The following is a 15,456-nucleotide window of genomic DNA, read 5'->3' as shown; positions in this document are numbered from 1 at the left end:
CTTGTCAACAACTTAGACTGAATTAGTCTAATCTCCGAAGACATGTCAGCAATTCAGAAAACTGATTGGCACAAAAAGTGTGACTCACTCTTAGAATCAATTTTTTTTATTATTATTTTTTTTATTATTATTATTATTATTTTTTGCTGTTAGGTATCTGTCACAGACTAGTTTATCAGTGATAACTATTTCAGTGATGTCTGGATTGTAGGAAACATTTATACATAATTAAAATATAGTATTGTTATTACAACACCTTAAATGACAAAAATATTCTAATTCTAACCTTATATAGGCTGGTGGATTGATATCATCCGTCTTTGTACAGATGTAGTTGATGCTTTTGCATTCTCCTCCTGGTCCTAGTTCTTCAACGCAGTGCTTTAAAATCCCCCAGGGTTCTTTCTCAGTGATTGCTCGACTGATATCACTTACAATCCACGCAGAAGAGCACTTGTTTAGGTTCTATAGGATTTGAAATAGTGAGTTAGAGGACATTATTTTAGTGTGTTTCTATAATGTAATGTATACTCTTTTTTTAAGTATAGTAATATATTTACTGATTTCCACAGATCATCTCTAGTTGTATTGCAGTCTCCAGTCCCAGGAAGATCAATAAGCACAATGTGTTCCAAGAGTTCCTGACAATCTGGAATCTTGATCGTCACACTCTTCACACGCGGCCAGTACCAGCCACCAGGACTAGAATGACTGTGCAGAATGTAAGGAGCAACATCATTGGCAAATTCAGAGACCTGTTGAGAAAATAAGTAAATGTTAACTTTACTGAGAAACACATTAAAAATGTATTATTATTGTTGTTGTTGTTGTTGTTGTTGTTGTTGTTGTTGTTGTTGTTATAACTACAGTTGTTGTTGCTTTATGAAACATGAACATTTTAGATATATTTATTTAAAACTTACATCACTTTTTGTGATTGTTTTGATGTTATCTTGTGTATTGAAGGACAAAACGTTTTCAATCCCAGCAAATTTGTCATCATTCTTGAGCTCTTCAAATTTTTTCTTATCTGCATCAGCTCCATACAGCGCAGTGATCTTTTCTGCAGCAATATCCAACAAGTCCTCATTCCTGTCCTCCTCACTGACCTCACCTGTCCTCACCTCTGATAAATCTGTAATAAGATCTTTGAGCTCTTTCTCCCAATCCTGCAGAGGTACAATACAGAAAATAAGGCATTATGTCCTTCCCTCCAGTCTGATTTATTTAGATATTTATAAAGAACTCATGGTAATCATGGTAAGATTAATGAAGAACCTGTATAGAGAAGAGTTCAATCTCTGCTATGTAGTTGGAATCAGTCAGATTGGCTTCCACCTGAGTGACAATGGCTGTACAGGCACCATAACAACCAGATGGCAGTAGATCATTTTTCCCCATTACTACACTTAATAGAGAACTCTTCCCTGCTCCTGATTTTCCAAAAACCCCAATGGTTTCCTTTTTCCTGCTGACATTATTCATTTTATTTATCTTTGAAATGATGTCTTCGTTTGTGTGGACTAAGTTGTCAGTGACACTTTTCATGATTTGCTTTGCTTTCAGCATTATCGTCAATTCTGTGCTCAAAGAAGAAGAAGAGAATCACAATGGAGATTATTTATTTATATATTATTATTTAAAGCACACATTAATAAAGGAAAAATTTGTGCAGACATCCTAGGCAACCAAGTGATTAGTTAGTAGTGCCAGATTAAGTGTAGACAGATTCAGATTTTACTTACCTGGCGGTAACTCTATACTTGAGTCAGACGATTTGCGTTTTCTTTTAGTACCTATGGGAGAATTGCACTCATTATATTGCCTTATCACTGACTGTAAAGCAAACACACAGAGATGATTTTTATTTGAGAACTTTTATACCTTGGCTAGCCATTGTGAGATGGAAAATCCTGGAGGGGGAAAAATACTCAGATCAAGCAAGTGGTCTATTTTTTTCTTTTTTTAACAACTTGATGTAACCCACTGTTAACATGTTGCCGGGGATGTCTCCCTTACAGCTCTTTGCTTCAACTTTGTTTCATTCTTGTTTATTTGCAGACACAGTATAGTTAACACAACTTAACCCTTAATTAACAAAAAAAAATGGGTAACACTTTACAATAACAGTACATGAATAATCATGTATTAATACATGAATTAATAGTTAATTCAACATGAACTCATGATTAGTGAAGATATGAACTAATCATGAACAAATGAGGAGCTATCATGAACTAAGACATGAGTCATAATGATTCATGCATGAATAACAGCAGCATTAATACATGTTAGTACATGTTTGATAATTAATGCATTAATTAACATGTATTGGTAAACTAAATCAAACAGGCTTTCTAGAATGAATAACAAATATTTTGACTTTGAAATACATTTTAAAATGTATTATTGTCATAATTTAAACCATTTTTTATCAGAAGCTTCATCATAAATATTACTGAAAGCCACAGGAATAGTTTTTCATTACTTTCACTGATCACCCTTATCAGACATAGAAAATACTAAATCTGCTATATTTTATCTCAAAAGGTCTCAGTCTGTTTTGTGATATTCTCTTTCCCATCAAACTAAACCTACTGTGACTTATAACAGTTCCTGAGAAATCAGTTAGCAAAAAATAACCAAACAGTAAACATGCAGTAAAGTCAGGAAGTGAGGGATCGTCTGCTGGGATCCGTACAGTTCTCTCTCCACCCAGACACAGGCCGTGATGGTACCTCCATTCTCTTAACTGGGCTGAATACTAGTTATACTAGTTACATGTGTATTTGATAGTACGTTTATGATCTATCGTGAGCTGAATTTGATAAGTAGTTAACAGTAGGTGCGTTTACATGGAGCACTGTAATCGGTTTAAAAGTCCAATCCGAATAAAAATACTCCATTTAAACACCTCAATCGGAATAAAAATGGCCAAACCGAATGAAATTGTAATCGGTTTGAGAGGGGTGGGATAAACCTTTTCATGAACCGATCAAACTAAAAATTCCACCATGTAAACGATCTGATCCGATTACTGTGAGTGCACGTCTTTCTGTGACGTGATATACAGTACAGCGCGCGCCTCCTTAACCGAAGAGCGCGCGCCGCGCTCACACCAGGCTAGAGAGGAAAGTTCATTTTTCTGAGGTATCAAACTTTTTATTTCGTAACATGTTATGAACATGATGTTTGAATAATGACACAGACATAGCCTGGCTACACCATCTCATATTGACAGCGTTTGTCCTAGGCTTCAACTGCGCCTGACAGAATCATTTATTTTTCTGAGGTGATTCTTACACTTTACGACAAATAATAAATAGCTTTTATAAAACTGTACAAGTCCTGGTGGCCGTTGAGAGATGCCATTGCAACGGGGAACATTCAAGCTGCTCTCTGTTTCTCGTTAGTTAGCTATAATAAAAAATAAATCAACAACTGCTTCAAATTGGTTAAGTAACATTACCCACAGTCTACTTTAATTACTTTTGTGATTATGGTATCTTTCCTTAATCATCTGAAATATATATGTTTAGTACTACTAGTAATGATGCTGAGCACGTCTTGAATGCTTCATTCATGTTTCACCGTATATCCTATGTTTTTATTAATAATTTGAGTGCATTTTATTGTTAATTTTGTGTTTTTCAAAATAAATGAATTGAATTCATTTTTGATTCCGCATTCATCATTCACAGCTGTTGAAATAGCCATTGTATAGGACATAAATTAGGTTAAACTACTGCATGTCCGCCCACAGAAAAACAAATAAATATAAAAATTACCAACACAGAACTATTGATCCACGATACGTAACGAATCTGAGGCGGCAGACAAACTGTGTGCGCATGTCACAAAATGATTCCTACTGAAAGTCAGCACATGTAAACACCATAGACTGTAAAAAAAATATGGACGTAGTGTCCGTGACGTCACCCATAGGATTCTGATGAGCCGTTCTGAAGCGCAAAGTAGGCCGTTGCCATCTTGGCAGCGCGTCATCGCGCGTCACTCCCAGATAACAGAAAATGGGCAAAAAGGCGGGACGTGGGCGGAGCTTAACCCTTAATCGCCCCTCAAGTAGGGTTTACGTTTGAGTCCCTTGGGGTCAGATAGACCCCAAACTTTTACAGAGCGATTGCATAAGGAAATATAATTTTTTTACATGGAAAACTATATATCATTTTTTTTATTTACTTCTCAACTATACATTTATGCTGTGTTTTTGTGGGTATTTGGTAGTTTTTTACCTATTTGCTGCACAAATACCTAACTATGTAATAAATTAGCTCATTAAAAATTATTTTTTTATGAAAAAATCACTTGAATGATGATCTTAAATAAATATAAATAGTTTTTGGACATTGCTCTATGTGTTAGGGATAGAATACCGCCATCTGTAGGTTTGTGGAAAAACTTTAGGAATTATAGTTAAAGAGAAAGAGAGTGCAATGACCACATTATCCAATAGAGGTCCATAGGGAAGTTATGCAAAAGTTAAGCTGCCTTTCATCTTTCTTTTATTTGCCCTTTTCCCTCTCTTTCTCATGATTGTTCCATGTTGCATTTGTGCTCTAGTATTTGTCCTTCATTTATGTATGGAATTTTTTCAGATTTATGCCAGTTTTGTTGATTTTATTTGCCAGTTTCTATAAAAATGCTCTCTGTTGCAGTCACACACGTGTGTGTGTGTTTGTGTGTGTGTGTGTGCGTGTGTGTATGAGACAGAAAGTTCGTTCCACTTTGTGTTTATGCTCTAGGACCAGATCTTGATATAAATGTAGACATTTTCAGATTTATACTGGATTTAGTTGATTTTTTTTTACAAACAAAGTGAAAAAAAAAGCATTTTTTACATTTTCCCATTCATCGCCAAAATCCAAAAAAAATGCTCCAGACACCTGTGTTTGTGTGTGTGTGCGTGTGAGTGAACATGCTTGTTCCATATTGCATTTGTGCTCTAGTATTAGTACTTCATTTATGTATGAAAATCTTTCAGATTTATGCCAGTTTTGTTGATTTTATTTGCCAATTTCAATAAAAATACTCTCTGTTGCAGTCACACACATGTGTGTGTTTGTGTGTGTGTGTACGTGTGTGTGTATGAGATAGAAAGTTCGTTCTACTTTGTGTTTATGCTCTAGGACCAGACCTTGATATAAATGTGGAAATTTTCAGATTTATACTGGATTTAGTAAAAAAAAATTGACAAAAAAAGTGAAATTTTTTCATTTTTTACACTTTCCCATTCATTTTCAATGTGGGGTCAATCTGACCCCGAGGGACTTAAACGGTAACTTTTTTTTTACACACCCTTAGAACAACCAAATCAAGCCCAGATTTTTTGTGCATGTTTAGATAGATTATTTAGGAAAAGTCACCGAGTCTCATGGCCCTGAGATGAAGGGAACACTTTTAAAAAATGGAGGAAAAGTCCAGTGGGGTCAGCTGGACCCCAAGGGACGATTAAGGGTTAAGTGACGCGATGACTAACAGCCAGCAGATAAATGGCTATCCACCTGTCACTCGAAGTGGCCACGCCCTTAATTATGCAGAATTTTAAGGCTTTATATAATGTAAACGAATGAGTTATAAAAAAATTCACCCCCCTCACAGTTGTCATGAAGGGCAAAATGAGCCGTATAGACCAAAAGCACAATTTGTACCAGGCTGTAAACATGTTTTATTCTGCTCTAAAGTTGGCCATTTTAACATGGGGCTCAATGAGATTCTGCTCCCTTCTGGATCCTGTCCCTAGCGGCCAGTCGATTAATTGGAATTTAGAGGCACTTCCGTATTGGCTTCAAGAGTAAACTGCGGGAGGTTGCCGTTTGGTAAACACCAGATCGGTTTAGATAACGTCTCATGTAAACAGTCCACCGAATCTTTCAATCGGAATGACAAAAAAGTGCGCATGTAAACGTGGCTAGTGAATTAATCATGATGTGCCCCCTCAAGTAAAGTCATGACACAATGATGCATTAACAAGCCATGAGTTGATGTTAGTGTATGGTTAGTTAATAATGAATTAATCATGATGTGCCCCCTCAAGTAAAGTCATGACATAGTCATACAGTAACAAGCCATTAGTTGATGTTAGTGTATGGTAAGTTAACCATGAGATAGTAATGCCATGCCCCCTGAAGTAAAGTCATGACACAATGATGCACTAACAATTCATTCATTACAAAATGAATAAACATATACACTGTAAGGCACATGTGAATGTCTTTTAGTTATTCCACAAGTTTTGACGCGTATTTTCTTGTCTTGTATTCACAACTCGAAGTCCATAGTTCCTTTAACACTGTTTATTCCTCCAAGTAGATAAAGAGTCACATTTCTTACATACAGCATATAATCCTTGTGCAACGCTGTCTTCTCAACAACTTATTTGCAGAGATACTTTACGTGTGAGCCAATTTATGCTGTATTATAATAAACGGTCAAAAGCTTTGTGTTCTCCCACTATGCGTCTGCACTTATTGCATGTGCGTCCAACTCTTTACATGTGCTACCAAAAGACGTCGCTGAGCATGCGTGGAAAGAACAAATACAAACCAAAGAACTATATTCAACAGTAAATGACTAATTAACACAAATAATTATTATATCAAATTTGCATAGTAAAAATATGAAAATATAAATTATGAAATATGAAATATGGCTCTTACATTTCCGGCCCCTAATTGACAGGCAGGCAGACTGACAATTACCTTTTCAACAAAACAATGGAACCATACTTATACTATTTACATATGCAACACTTAAGAAACTTTAATTGTCCATTTCTTTGCATGGCAGAGAAACACTCCTTGATATTTGAGAAGTAGTTAACAGTCCATTTCACAGATAAGGCACAACTTATCCACAGGCCTTTCCAAGGTATTGGTCTTAGTTTTAACCAACACACGTCGTATGAGTCCTTTTCTATCTGGAAACACTTTCATGATTCTTCCAAAGACCCATGAATTTCTTGGGGAAGAGTCATCTATTATCAGAACAACATCGCCAACTGAAAGATTTTTCTTTACTTGAGTCCATTTTTGACGCTCCTGGAGCAAAGGTAAATATTCACGCACCCATCGCTTCCAGAACAGGTCAGCAAGATATTGAATTTGCTTCCATTTGCGACGTGCATATACGTCTTCTTTTTGGAAAAGTCCAGGTGGTAAGGCTGGTTTCCTTTTCATTAATAACAGGTGATTAGGTGTCAAAGGTTCAAGATCTGTGGGGTCATCTGTTGTAATTGTAAGCGGTCTGTCATTTATTATTGCTTCCACTTCACACATGAATGTATGCAAGCACTCATCATTAAGTGTTTGTTCTTTCAGCACAGATCTTAGGATTTTTCTGACTGACCTTATCTGTCTTTCCCACACTCCGCCGAAATGAGATCCAGAAGGTGGGTTGAAAATCCATTGTATTCCCTTTTGCATGAGAGTACTTTCAATTTTTGACTGATTCCATTGTTGAATGGCTTTACGCAGTTCAATCTCAGCACCAATGAAATTAGTACCGTTATCACTTCTCATGATTGACACCTGACCTCTCCTGCACACAAAGCGTCGGATGGCGTTTAAACACGAGTCTGTGTCCAGCGTATGTGCAACCTCAATATGCACAGCTCTTGTTGTCAGGCAGGTAAACAATACGCCATACCTTTTAACATTACTTCTACCTTGTTTGACTTCAAACGGTCCAAAGTAATCTACCCCGACATTGGTAAAGGGTGGTTGATCTGGCGTTATTCTGTCGTGAGGCAGCTCTGACATCTTCTGCTCTACAGCCTTTGCTCTGATCTTTCTGCATGTCACACATCTGGAGAGAAACTTCCTGACAATGGAGTTTGCAGAAGGAAGCCAGAATTTTTGTCGCAATTTTGACAGCATATAGTTCCTTCCGCAGTGTCCAATTCTCTCATGAATGTCTCTTAAGATCAAAGTTGTGAGATGTGAGTATTTGGGTATAATGATAGGATGCTTTACATGCTCAGGCATTGCAGATCTACCAAGACGACCTCCAACTCTCAGCAATCCATCCTGAAGTAGTGGATCCAGTTTAGAAATGCAACTGTTCTTTTTAACAGACGGGTTACCTTTTTTCAATGAAGAAACTTCTTCTTTGAATCCTTGACTTTGAGTGAACTTGATGATTTCATGTTCAGCCCTTGTTAAGTCTTGCATTGTTAGAGCTTTGCAGTTTTTTGTTGTGGATTTTGTCTCACAACTCTGAACTTTTTTGTCTTTGGAGGTTTTTTGAGTGCTGCGCTGTATAATCATGTCCTTGAAACGAAGGATCCATGCCACAGCTCTTTTTAATTTGTACCAATCAGAGTAATAATTGATCAAATTGTTCACAGCATCTGTGCTATCCACTGCACACACAAGATTCACTGAGGCTAAGTGTTTAACCTCGCTGTCATCCAATTTTGTTGACAAGTCATGATTTGTCTCAGGCCACTTGTTCTCTGGTTCTTTGAGAAAAGAAGGACCGTGGATCCAACTCAAGTTTTTCATGAACTTTTCACAAGTAAGTCCCCTGGATGCACAATCAGCCGGGTTCATTGAGGTATTGACGTACCTCCATTGCTGTGGTCTAGTTGACTCTCTTATAATGGCAATCCTGTTGGCAACAAACGTTTTGAAACGAAGCCCTTCATTGTCAATATATCTCAAAACAGTGGTACTATCAGTCCAAAATACAGAGTCAATCAATTCTAGCTCCAGTTCGTCTTTCAACATTTTGTCCGTGTTAACAGCAACAACTGCAGCAGTCAACTCCATACGTGGAATGGTGGTCTGCTTCAGCGGAGCCACACGTGACTTCCCCATCATGAAGGCACAATGAGCGAGTCCATCAGTGTTTAATAATCTGAGGTATGAGACAACTCCATATCCCACTTCGCTAGCGTCTGAGAAGTGATGTAGTTGCGCGGAAGTTGAAACTCCAAAGTCAACAGGTTTTATGCATCTTGGCACACTGAAGTCAGCCAATTGTGTTATCCCTTGTAACCAGGCTATCCATTTTTCTGCACACTGTTCTGGAATGTCATCATCCCATGCAAGTTTTTCTTTGCACAACTGTTGCATTAGAATCTTTGATGGCAATGTGACTGGTGCGAGAAAGCCCAAGGGGTCGTAAATGGAGCTTGTGACCGACAGGATTCCTCTTCTGGTTGCAGGTCTTTCTTTCAAATTAATCTTGAATTTGAATACATCTGAATTGACACACCATAATACCCCTAATGCTCTTTCTGCAGGAAGTGCATCTTGGCTCAAATCCAAGTCTCTCACATCTTCAACTCTCTCGTCTTCCGGAACAGAGGCTAACAATGCACGACTGTTGCTTGCCCATTTTGTAAGACGGAATCCTCCGCTCGCACAAAGTTTTGTGAGATCATTGTACAAAGCAATTGCTTGAACATGGCTACAAACAGACTTTAAGCAGTCATCTACATAAAAGTTATTGAGAACTGTGTTGACTGCTTCAACAGATGACTTGCTGCGATTTTCTTCTGCTGTCTTCCTAAGAGCAAAATTAGCTACACTTGGAGATGACTTTGCTCCAAAGAGATGGACAACCATCTTGTACTCATCCAAGTTCTGACTTACATCTCCATTTGGCCACCATAAGAAGCGGAGCATGTCACTGTCTTTCTCAGAAACTCTCACCTGATAGTACATAGCTTCAATATCTGCCATCATGGCAACTGACTCTTGTCTGAAGCGAGTGAGCACTCCCATGAGTGAATTTGTCATGTCTGGACCCTGCAAGAGCTCACTATTCAAAGACATTCCTTGGAAACTTGCGGCACAGTCAAACACCACCCGCAGTTTCTTCTTCTGAGGATGATACACCCCATGATGAGGTATGTACCAAACTTGACCATCTTGACGACTTAAGTGGGATGTAGGCACCTTGACTGCGTAACCTTTGCTTAGCATGCCATCCATGAAGTTTGTGTACTCTTCATGAAAAGAGTGATTTTTCTGGAATTTCCTTTTAAGATTTAGTGCTCGCTGGATAGCTGCACTTCGATTGTTAGGCATTCGTACAACCGTTTTCTTGATTGGAAGGTCAATGCAGTAGTGACCATCAGATAATTGCACTGAATTAGATACAGAATTCAAAAACTGGTGATCCATCTGTGACAATTCAGCTTTGTCATCACAATTCCTCTCAGGAAAATCGTGGTTATACTGTTGTATCAGCATCTGTTCCACACTCTCAAGGGAGATTCTGTTGACTGTAACGCTTGTTTGTGCATAGCCATGCATGTTGTCTTCAACAGGTTCTCTTAGAGGTCCATTCAAAATCCATCCAAGGGCAGTCTTTACTGCATATGGCCCATTGTGCTTACTATTTATTACTCTCCATGGTTCCAGAAGCTTGAACTCTGTGTTCCCTATGAGGATCTCCACCTCAGCGTCAATGTGAGGCAACTTCACTTCACTGAGGTACTGCCATCTGTCAACTTCGTGTTGTTGTGGAACGTTTTCCATTGACACTGGTATGCTCTTTTGTGTAAACACTTTGGAAAGTTCAATGAAGTTGTTCTCTTCCACCCCGCTCACTTCCAAATCGGTGAGCATGTAACTTTCCACTCGTTTCCTTGAGTTCATGGTGCTTAGTATCATGTCAATCTTTCTACCCTGGACATTCAACCGTCTTGCTAGTGCCTCAGTACAAAAGGTGGCAGAGCTGCCTGGGTCAATAAAGGCATACACTTCCACGCACTTATCACTCTTTTTGGACTTTAACTTGACAGGTACTATGGCAAGCACACAGTTGTCCCCGGCCCCAGTGCAGGCACTTGTCTCATGACTTATTGTGGCAGGTAAAGTGGTAACTTCAGTTCTTTCAACTTTTACCATTTCTTTCTCAGGAATCTTATTTTGTGTGGTTAAGTGTAACATGCTAGGATGTTTCTTTGAGCACAACTGACATGTGCTTCTTCTATTGCAGTCTTTGCTTAAGTGTCCTTTCACTAAGCATCCAAAGCAAAATCCATTCTTTCTAAGAAAGTCTAATTTGTCTTTATATGGCTTAGCACCAAACTGATAACATTGCTCCAAGGTATGGTTTTTCTCACAGAATGCACAAGGTTTAGTAAAAGCACTGATAACTGGTGCACTGTTGTTTTTGATCGTCAAGTCTTTTTGAGTTTCACCAACCTGTTTGAAGTCAGTTGCAAAACTGCTACTTCCTTTTCCTTCTCTTTTCAGCTTGGTTCCTTGAAGAGACTTGTTGGTGTGTTTTTTATCACCTGCCAAAGCATCCAGATCTCCAAAAAGTGGGTTTGATATTACTTTTGCTTGGCGATCAACAAACTCCACCAACTGAATGAACTTGGCTCTTCTTCTGCTGCGCTCCTCATACTCGTAAGCATGAGCTCTCCATCTTTCACGTAACTTGTAGGGCAGCTTTGAGATAATAATCCTCATGTTGGTAGGATTATCCAACTCATCCATATATTCAATGTCCTCCATTACGTTGCGGCAAGTGACCAGGAACAATGAAAATGCACTTAAAGATTTTCCATCCTCTGACTTTATTTCAGGCCATTTGAATGCCTTTTGCATTATGGCTGTTGCGATTTTCAGCTCATTTCCAAACTTTTCATGCAAGAGTCTCATTGCTTCTGCATAACCACGATCATTTGGCATGTGCTGGCAGCTTTTTACAAGATCTCTGGGTTCACCTCTAGTATACTGCTCCAGAAAGTACAACTTGTCAGCACTACTATCAGCTCTGGAATCAACAGCATGTTCAAACGCCTTCATAAAAGATCTGAACTCAAGTGGATCTCCGTGAAACAAAGGAACATCACGTTGAGGTAAACAAGACATCTGTTGGTTCTTCACAAGCATTGCTGTGATATCTGTCTGACGTTGCATCACTCTTTGAAGTTCTGATGTATCATTATTACGGCATGATGTTTCATTGACTGGTGTTGGCCATTCTTTTGCAGTGTTTGTCTTCTTAGGTCTGACACTTGCAGGTACACTTGAGTAAACTGCTTCATGAAGTGATGACATTTGTCCTTGCTTTGACCTTAAATTGTACTCATCATATTCATAATGCTCCGGTTTTGGCATGTGTACATCAACTGCTTGGATCGCCACATTTTGACCTGTGTACTGTTGTTCTTCACAATCTTGATACACTTTAATTTTAGCGTTAGACATTGCAAGAGCTGTTTCTATCTCCAACTTTTCCATTTCAGCCTTTAACTTAGCTTCTTTCATCTCTAAGTTCTGCCTTTCTTTCAAAGTGGCTGCTTTAGCCAACAAAGCTGCTCTGTTAGCTTCTTCCTTAAGACGAGCTGAGGATGCAGAGGATATTGAGGATTTTTTGGAAACAGATGTTGCTCGACTTCCTGACTTATTAGAAGTGATTATCTTGGATGACACCATTGACACACTATCCATTGGTGAGACTTCATTGTCACAAATTTGAGACATTTGAATGCACTGTTTAGTTTCCTCAATCCATGACTGCACTTTTTCCATGAATTTTTTGCAGCCTAATAATTTAGGCTGAAACCAGAAATCCTGATCTGCATCATGCTCTTCATCTTTTAAATACAGCAACACTGATGCATTACACTCAACAAATTCTTCAAACAGCAGCTTGTAGAATTTAAACTCTTTGTTTTCAACATCATTCAAGTTGGAAATATTTTCCATAAGCACCTCAATCTCGTTTGATTTTGCGGTTAATTGTCTCAACTTGCCTCTTCTGGCGTTTATCTTGTTGTGAAGCTTCTCTTCCAAACCCTTGTCAGTGGGCGCCCTCCGGCGTTCAGACCGCGTAATAGCATCGTCGTCATCCTCCTTACTGTCCGCCATTTGTTAAACTTCAAAGCGTGCAAATTCACTTACGATCAAAGTTGCTCAATTAACACTTCTTGCAAGCAGTAGGATGATCGATCTTCTGTCTTTCTTAACTCCATTGACACAATCCTGCATGACACTGTCACGTTAATCCACAACAATCGAGCCCTTCTGACGTCGCAAGCACGGTCTTCCACTAACGTGCAGTAAGTGCGCACTTGTAATAACTCCTCTTAATTTAACAACGGAGAAAGCTTTTGACTTACATGTAAGGCACATGTGAATGTCTTTTAGTTATTCCACAAGTTTTGACGCGTATTTTCTTGTCTTGTATTCACAACTCGAAGTCCATAGTTCCTTTAACACTGTTTATTCCTCCAAGTAGATAAAGAGTCACATTTCTTACATACAGCATATAATCCTTGTGCAACGCTGTCTTCTCAACAACTTATTTGCAGAGATACTTTACGTGTGAGCCAATTTATGCTGTATTATAATAAACGGTCAAAAGCTTTGTGTTCTCCCACTATGCGTCTGCACTTATTGCATGTGCGTCCAACTCTTTACATGTGCTACCAAAAGACGTCGCTGAGCATGCGTGGAAAGAACAAATACAAACCAAAGAACTATATTCAACAGTAAATGACTAATTAACACAAATAATTATTATATCAAATTTGCATAGTAAAAATATGAAAATATAAATTATGAAATATGAAATATGGCTCTTACATACACTAAGAATCCTTTTTCCTTTACACAAAAAAAACTAAGATAAAAAGTATTTGTAGGCTAGTTCTTTTATTTATATTTATATAATTAAACATATATGGACTTAAAAGAAAGCCCAAACATACCTGTAAAGAGTAAAGACCCACATAAGGCATGTTTACATGTAAAACAGGGTGCATCCACCGGCTAATGCTAATCAAAGCATATAAGTTACATTTAACCAATTAAAAAATACAGTTAATTAAAGTACACACCTCCAGAAATATCCCAATACAACAATCATACAAACATGTCTTAAATTATTATTTCGGTTAACCAAAGCAGTCGACATGAAGGAACACAACTAACGCGCTAGGAGCACCGAGGGCGCCACTTATGAGTATCCCACTAGAAACAAACCTTACATACTGTAGTTCCGGGAAGAAAACTAGCTGTGACTAAACGTAGCCTAATTGAACTATAAAAATCTGAAAACGGTTTATATCAAATTAAAATGATTAGTGATAGTTATTAGTCTATTTTCCACGTTTGATTAGACAAAAGTGTGTAATTAATGGCTCACAAAAATGGCTAAAAATCACAAAGCTGCAGATGGCAGATTATAATAGGCTATTACAGTTTAAATTATGACAGTATTAAATCAATTTTAATTCAAAGTCAGAGTACTTCTTATTTATTCTTAAGGAGCCTGTTTGATTTAGTTTAACCATACATGTTAATTAATGCATTAATTATCAAACATGTACTAACATGTATTAATGCTGCTGTTATTCATGCATGAATCCTTATGACTCATGTCTTAGTTCATGATAGCTCCTCATTTGTTCATGATTAGTTCATATCTTCACTAATCATGAGTTCCTGTTTAATAAACTATTAATTCATGTATTAATACATGATTATTCATGTACTGTTATTGTAAAGTGTTACCAAAAAATGACTTTAACAGTTAGGTTTTCAAATGTCAGCAAAATGAAGAACCTTAATTTGAAGGGAGCTTTACCTTGTATCTCTCAGGATAATGTCTGTTGACTCTGCCGTCGATTCAGCTATCAAGTTGAGCTCTGAAGTTCTGACGTCAGATCTGCCTGTACAGACTCAGTTTTTGGGTGTGGACCATTCCGATATCAAATTACACACTCTGTGCCAAGTAAAGGAAATTATAAAAATAAAAAAAAGTTGAGATTTATATACTTCATATTGCACTTAATGTATGATTATTATCTCTTTATTTATACTGGTGTAACTTGTAACATTCTAGTGTGGGGTTCTAAATGAACAGGTCAGGTTGAATGGGCACAGTAGCATATCATTATCCTGAACGTCTTTTTCACTTCAATTTCATTACAAATTGTGAAAGGAGGAAATGTATTGTATTGGTACCATCAAATGAAATAAGTTCAAAGTTTGCAAACATGCAATCAATGGAACTAAGAGGGAAAACAATCAGACCTGTTAGTATCACAAACAAAATACATTTTTCCCCAAACACAATTCATGAATCTTTTCCTTTGTTCCCTGTACTTTTATAAAGTAAAGAAAAAAAGAAGTAGAACTAGTCATGTGAAAGAAGAAAGATTTACTACCAGAGTAGTTTCACTTATGGTATCCAAAGCGCATGGTGTGTTGTTTTCTCTTATCTGTATCCAGAGATTGATGACAGATTAATGGTACTGAATTCACTCCAGATAATAACATGACATGATGCAACAAGACACTTTTGGCTCACCGTTCAATCGTATGAGGTCGACTCAGGAAGTATGCATCAACAGGAAACAAACAAAAAAACAACCTGCATAATGCAGAGAATGTATTCGCATTCACTTTATATGAATTGGAAACAGATATCTCACATGAAATTATTATCTTTCTCTTTTCTTTC

General features: G+C 37.7%; 1 protein-coding gene across 2 annotated transcripts in view; it reads right to left on the bottom strand.

The window, feature by feature from the left end:
- Window positions 1–15,456, bottom strand: part of LOC307134463 (nuclear GTPase SLIP-GC-like) — a 46,103-nt gene that overhangs the window by 30,186 nt on the left and 461 nt on the right. The window contains exons 2-10 of one of the 2 annotated variants that reach the window (XM_079830231.1): window positions 15,304–15,366; window positions 15,161–15,214; window positions 14,578–14,715; window positions 1,885–1,913; window positions 1,746–1,796; window positions 1,279–1,580; window positions 924–1,169; window positions 561–755; window positions 287–465 (exon numbers count right to left, since the gene is read on the bottom strand). In XM_079830231.1, the coding sequence (XP_079686357.1) occupies window positions 287–465; window positions 561–755; window positions 924–1,169; window positions 1,279–1,580; window positions 1,746–1,796; window positions 1,885–1,897 (986 nt within the window). In that variant the 5' untranslated portion in view covers window positions 1,898–1,913; window positions 14,578–14,715; window positions 15,161–15,214; window positions 15,304–15,366. The remainder of the gene's footprint in view (window positions 1–286; window positions 466–560; window positions 756–923; window positions 1,170–1,278; window positions 1,581–1,745; window positions 1,797–1,884; window positions 1,914–14,577; window positions 14,716–15,160; window positions 15,215–15,303; window positions 15,367–15,456) is intronic. The other variant, XM_079830232.1, reaches the window with a different exon arrangement.

The sequence above is a fragment of the Gobio gobio genome (assembly GCF_949357685.1).
Source record: "Gobio gobio genome assembly, chromosome: 11".
Classification (NCBI taxonomy): domain Eukaryota; kingdom Metazoa; phylum Chordata; class Actinopteri; order Cypriniformes; family Gobionidae; genus Gobio; species Gobio gobio.
Note: the sequence above shows the minus strand (reverse complement) of the source record. Positions and strands in the feature narration are given on the sequence as shown.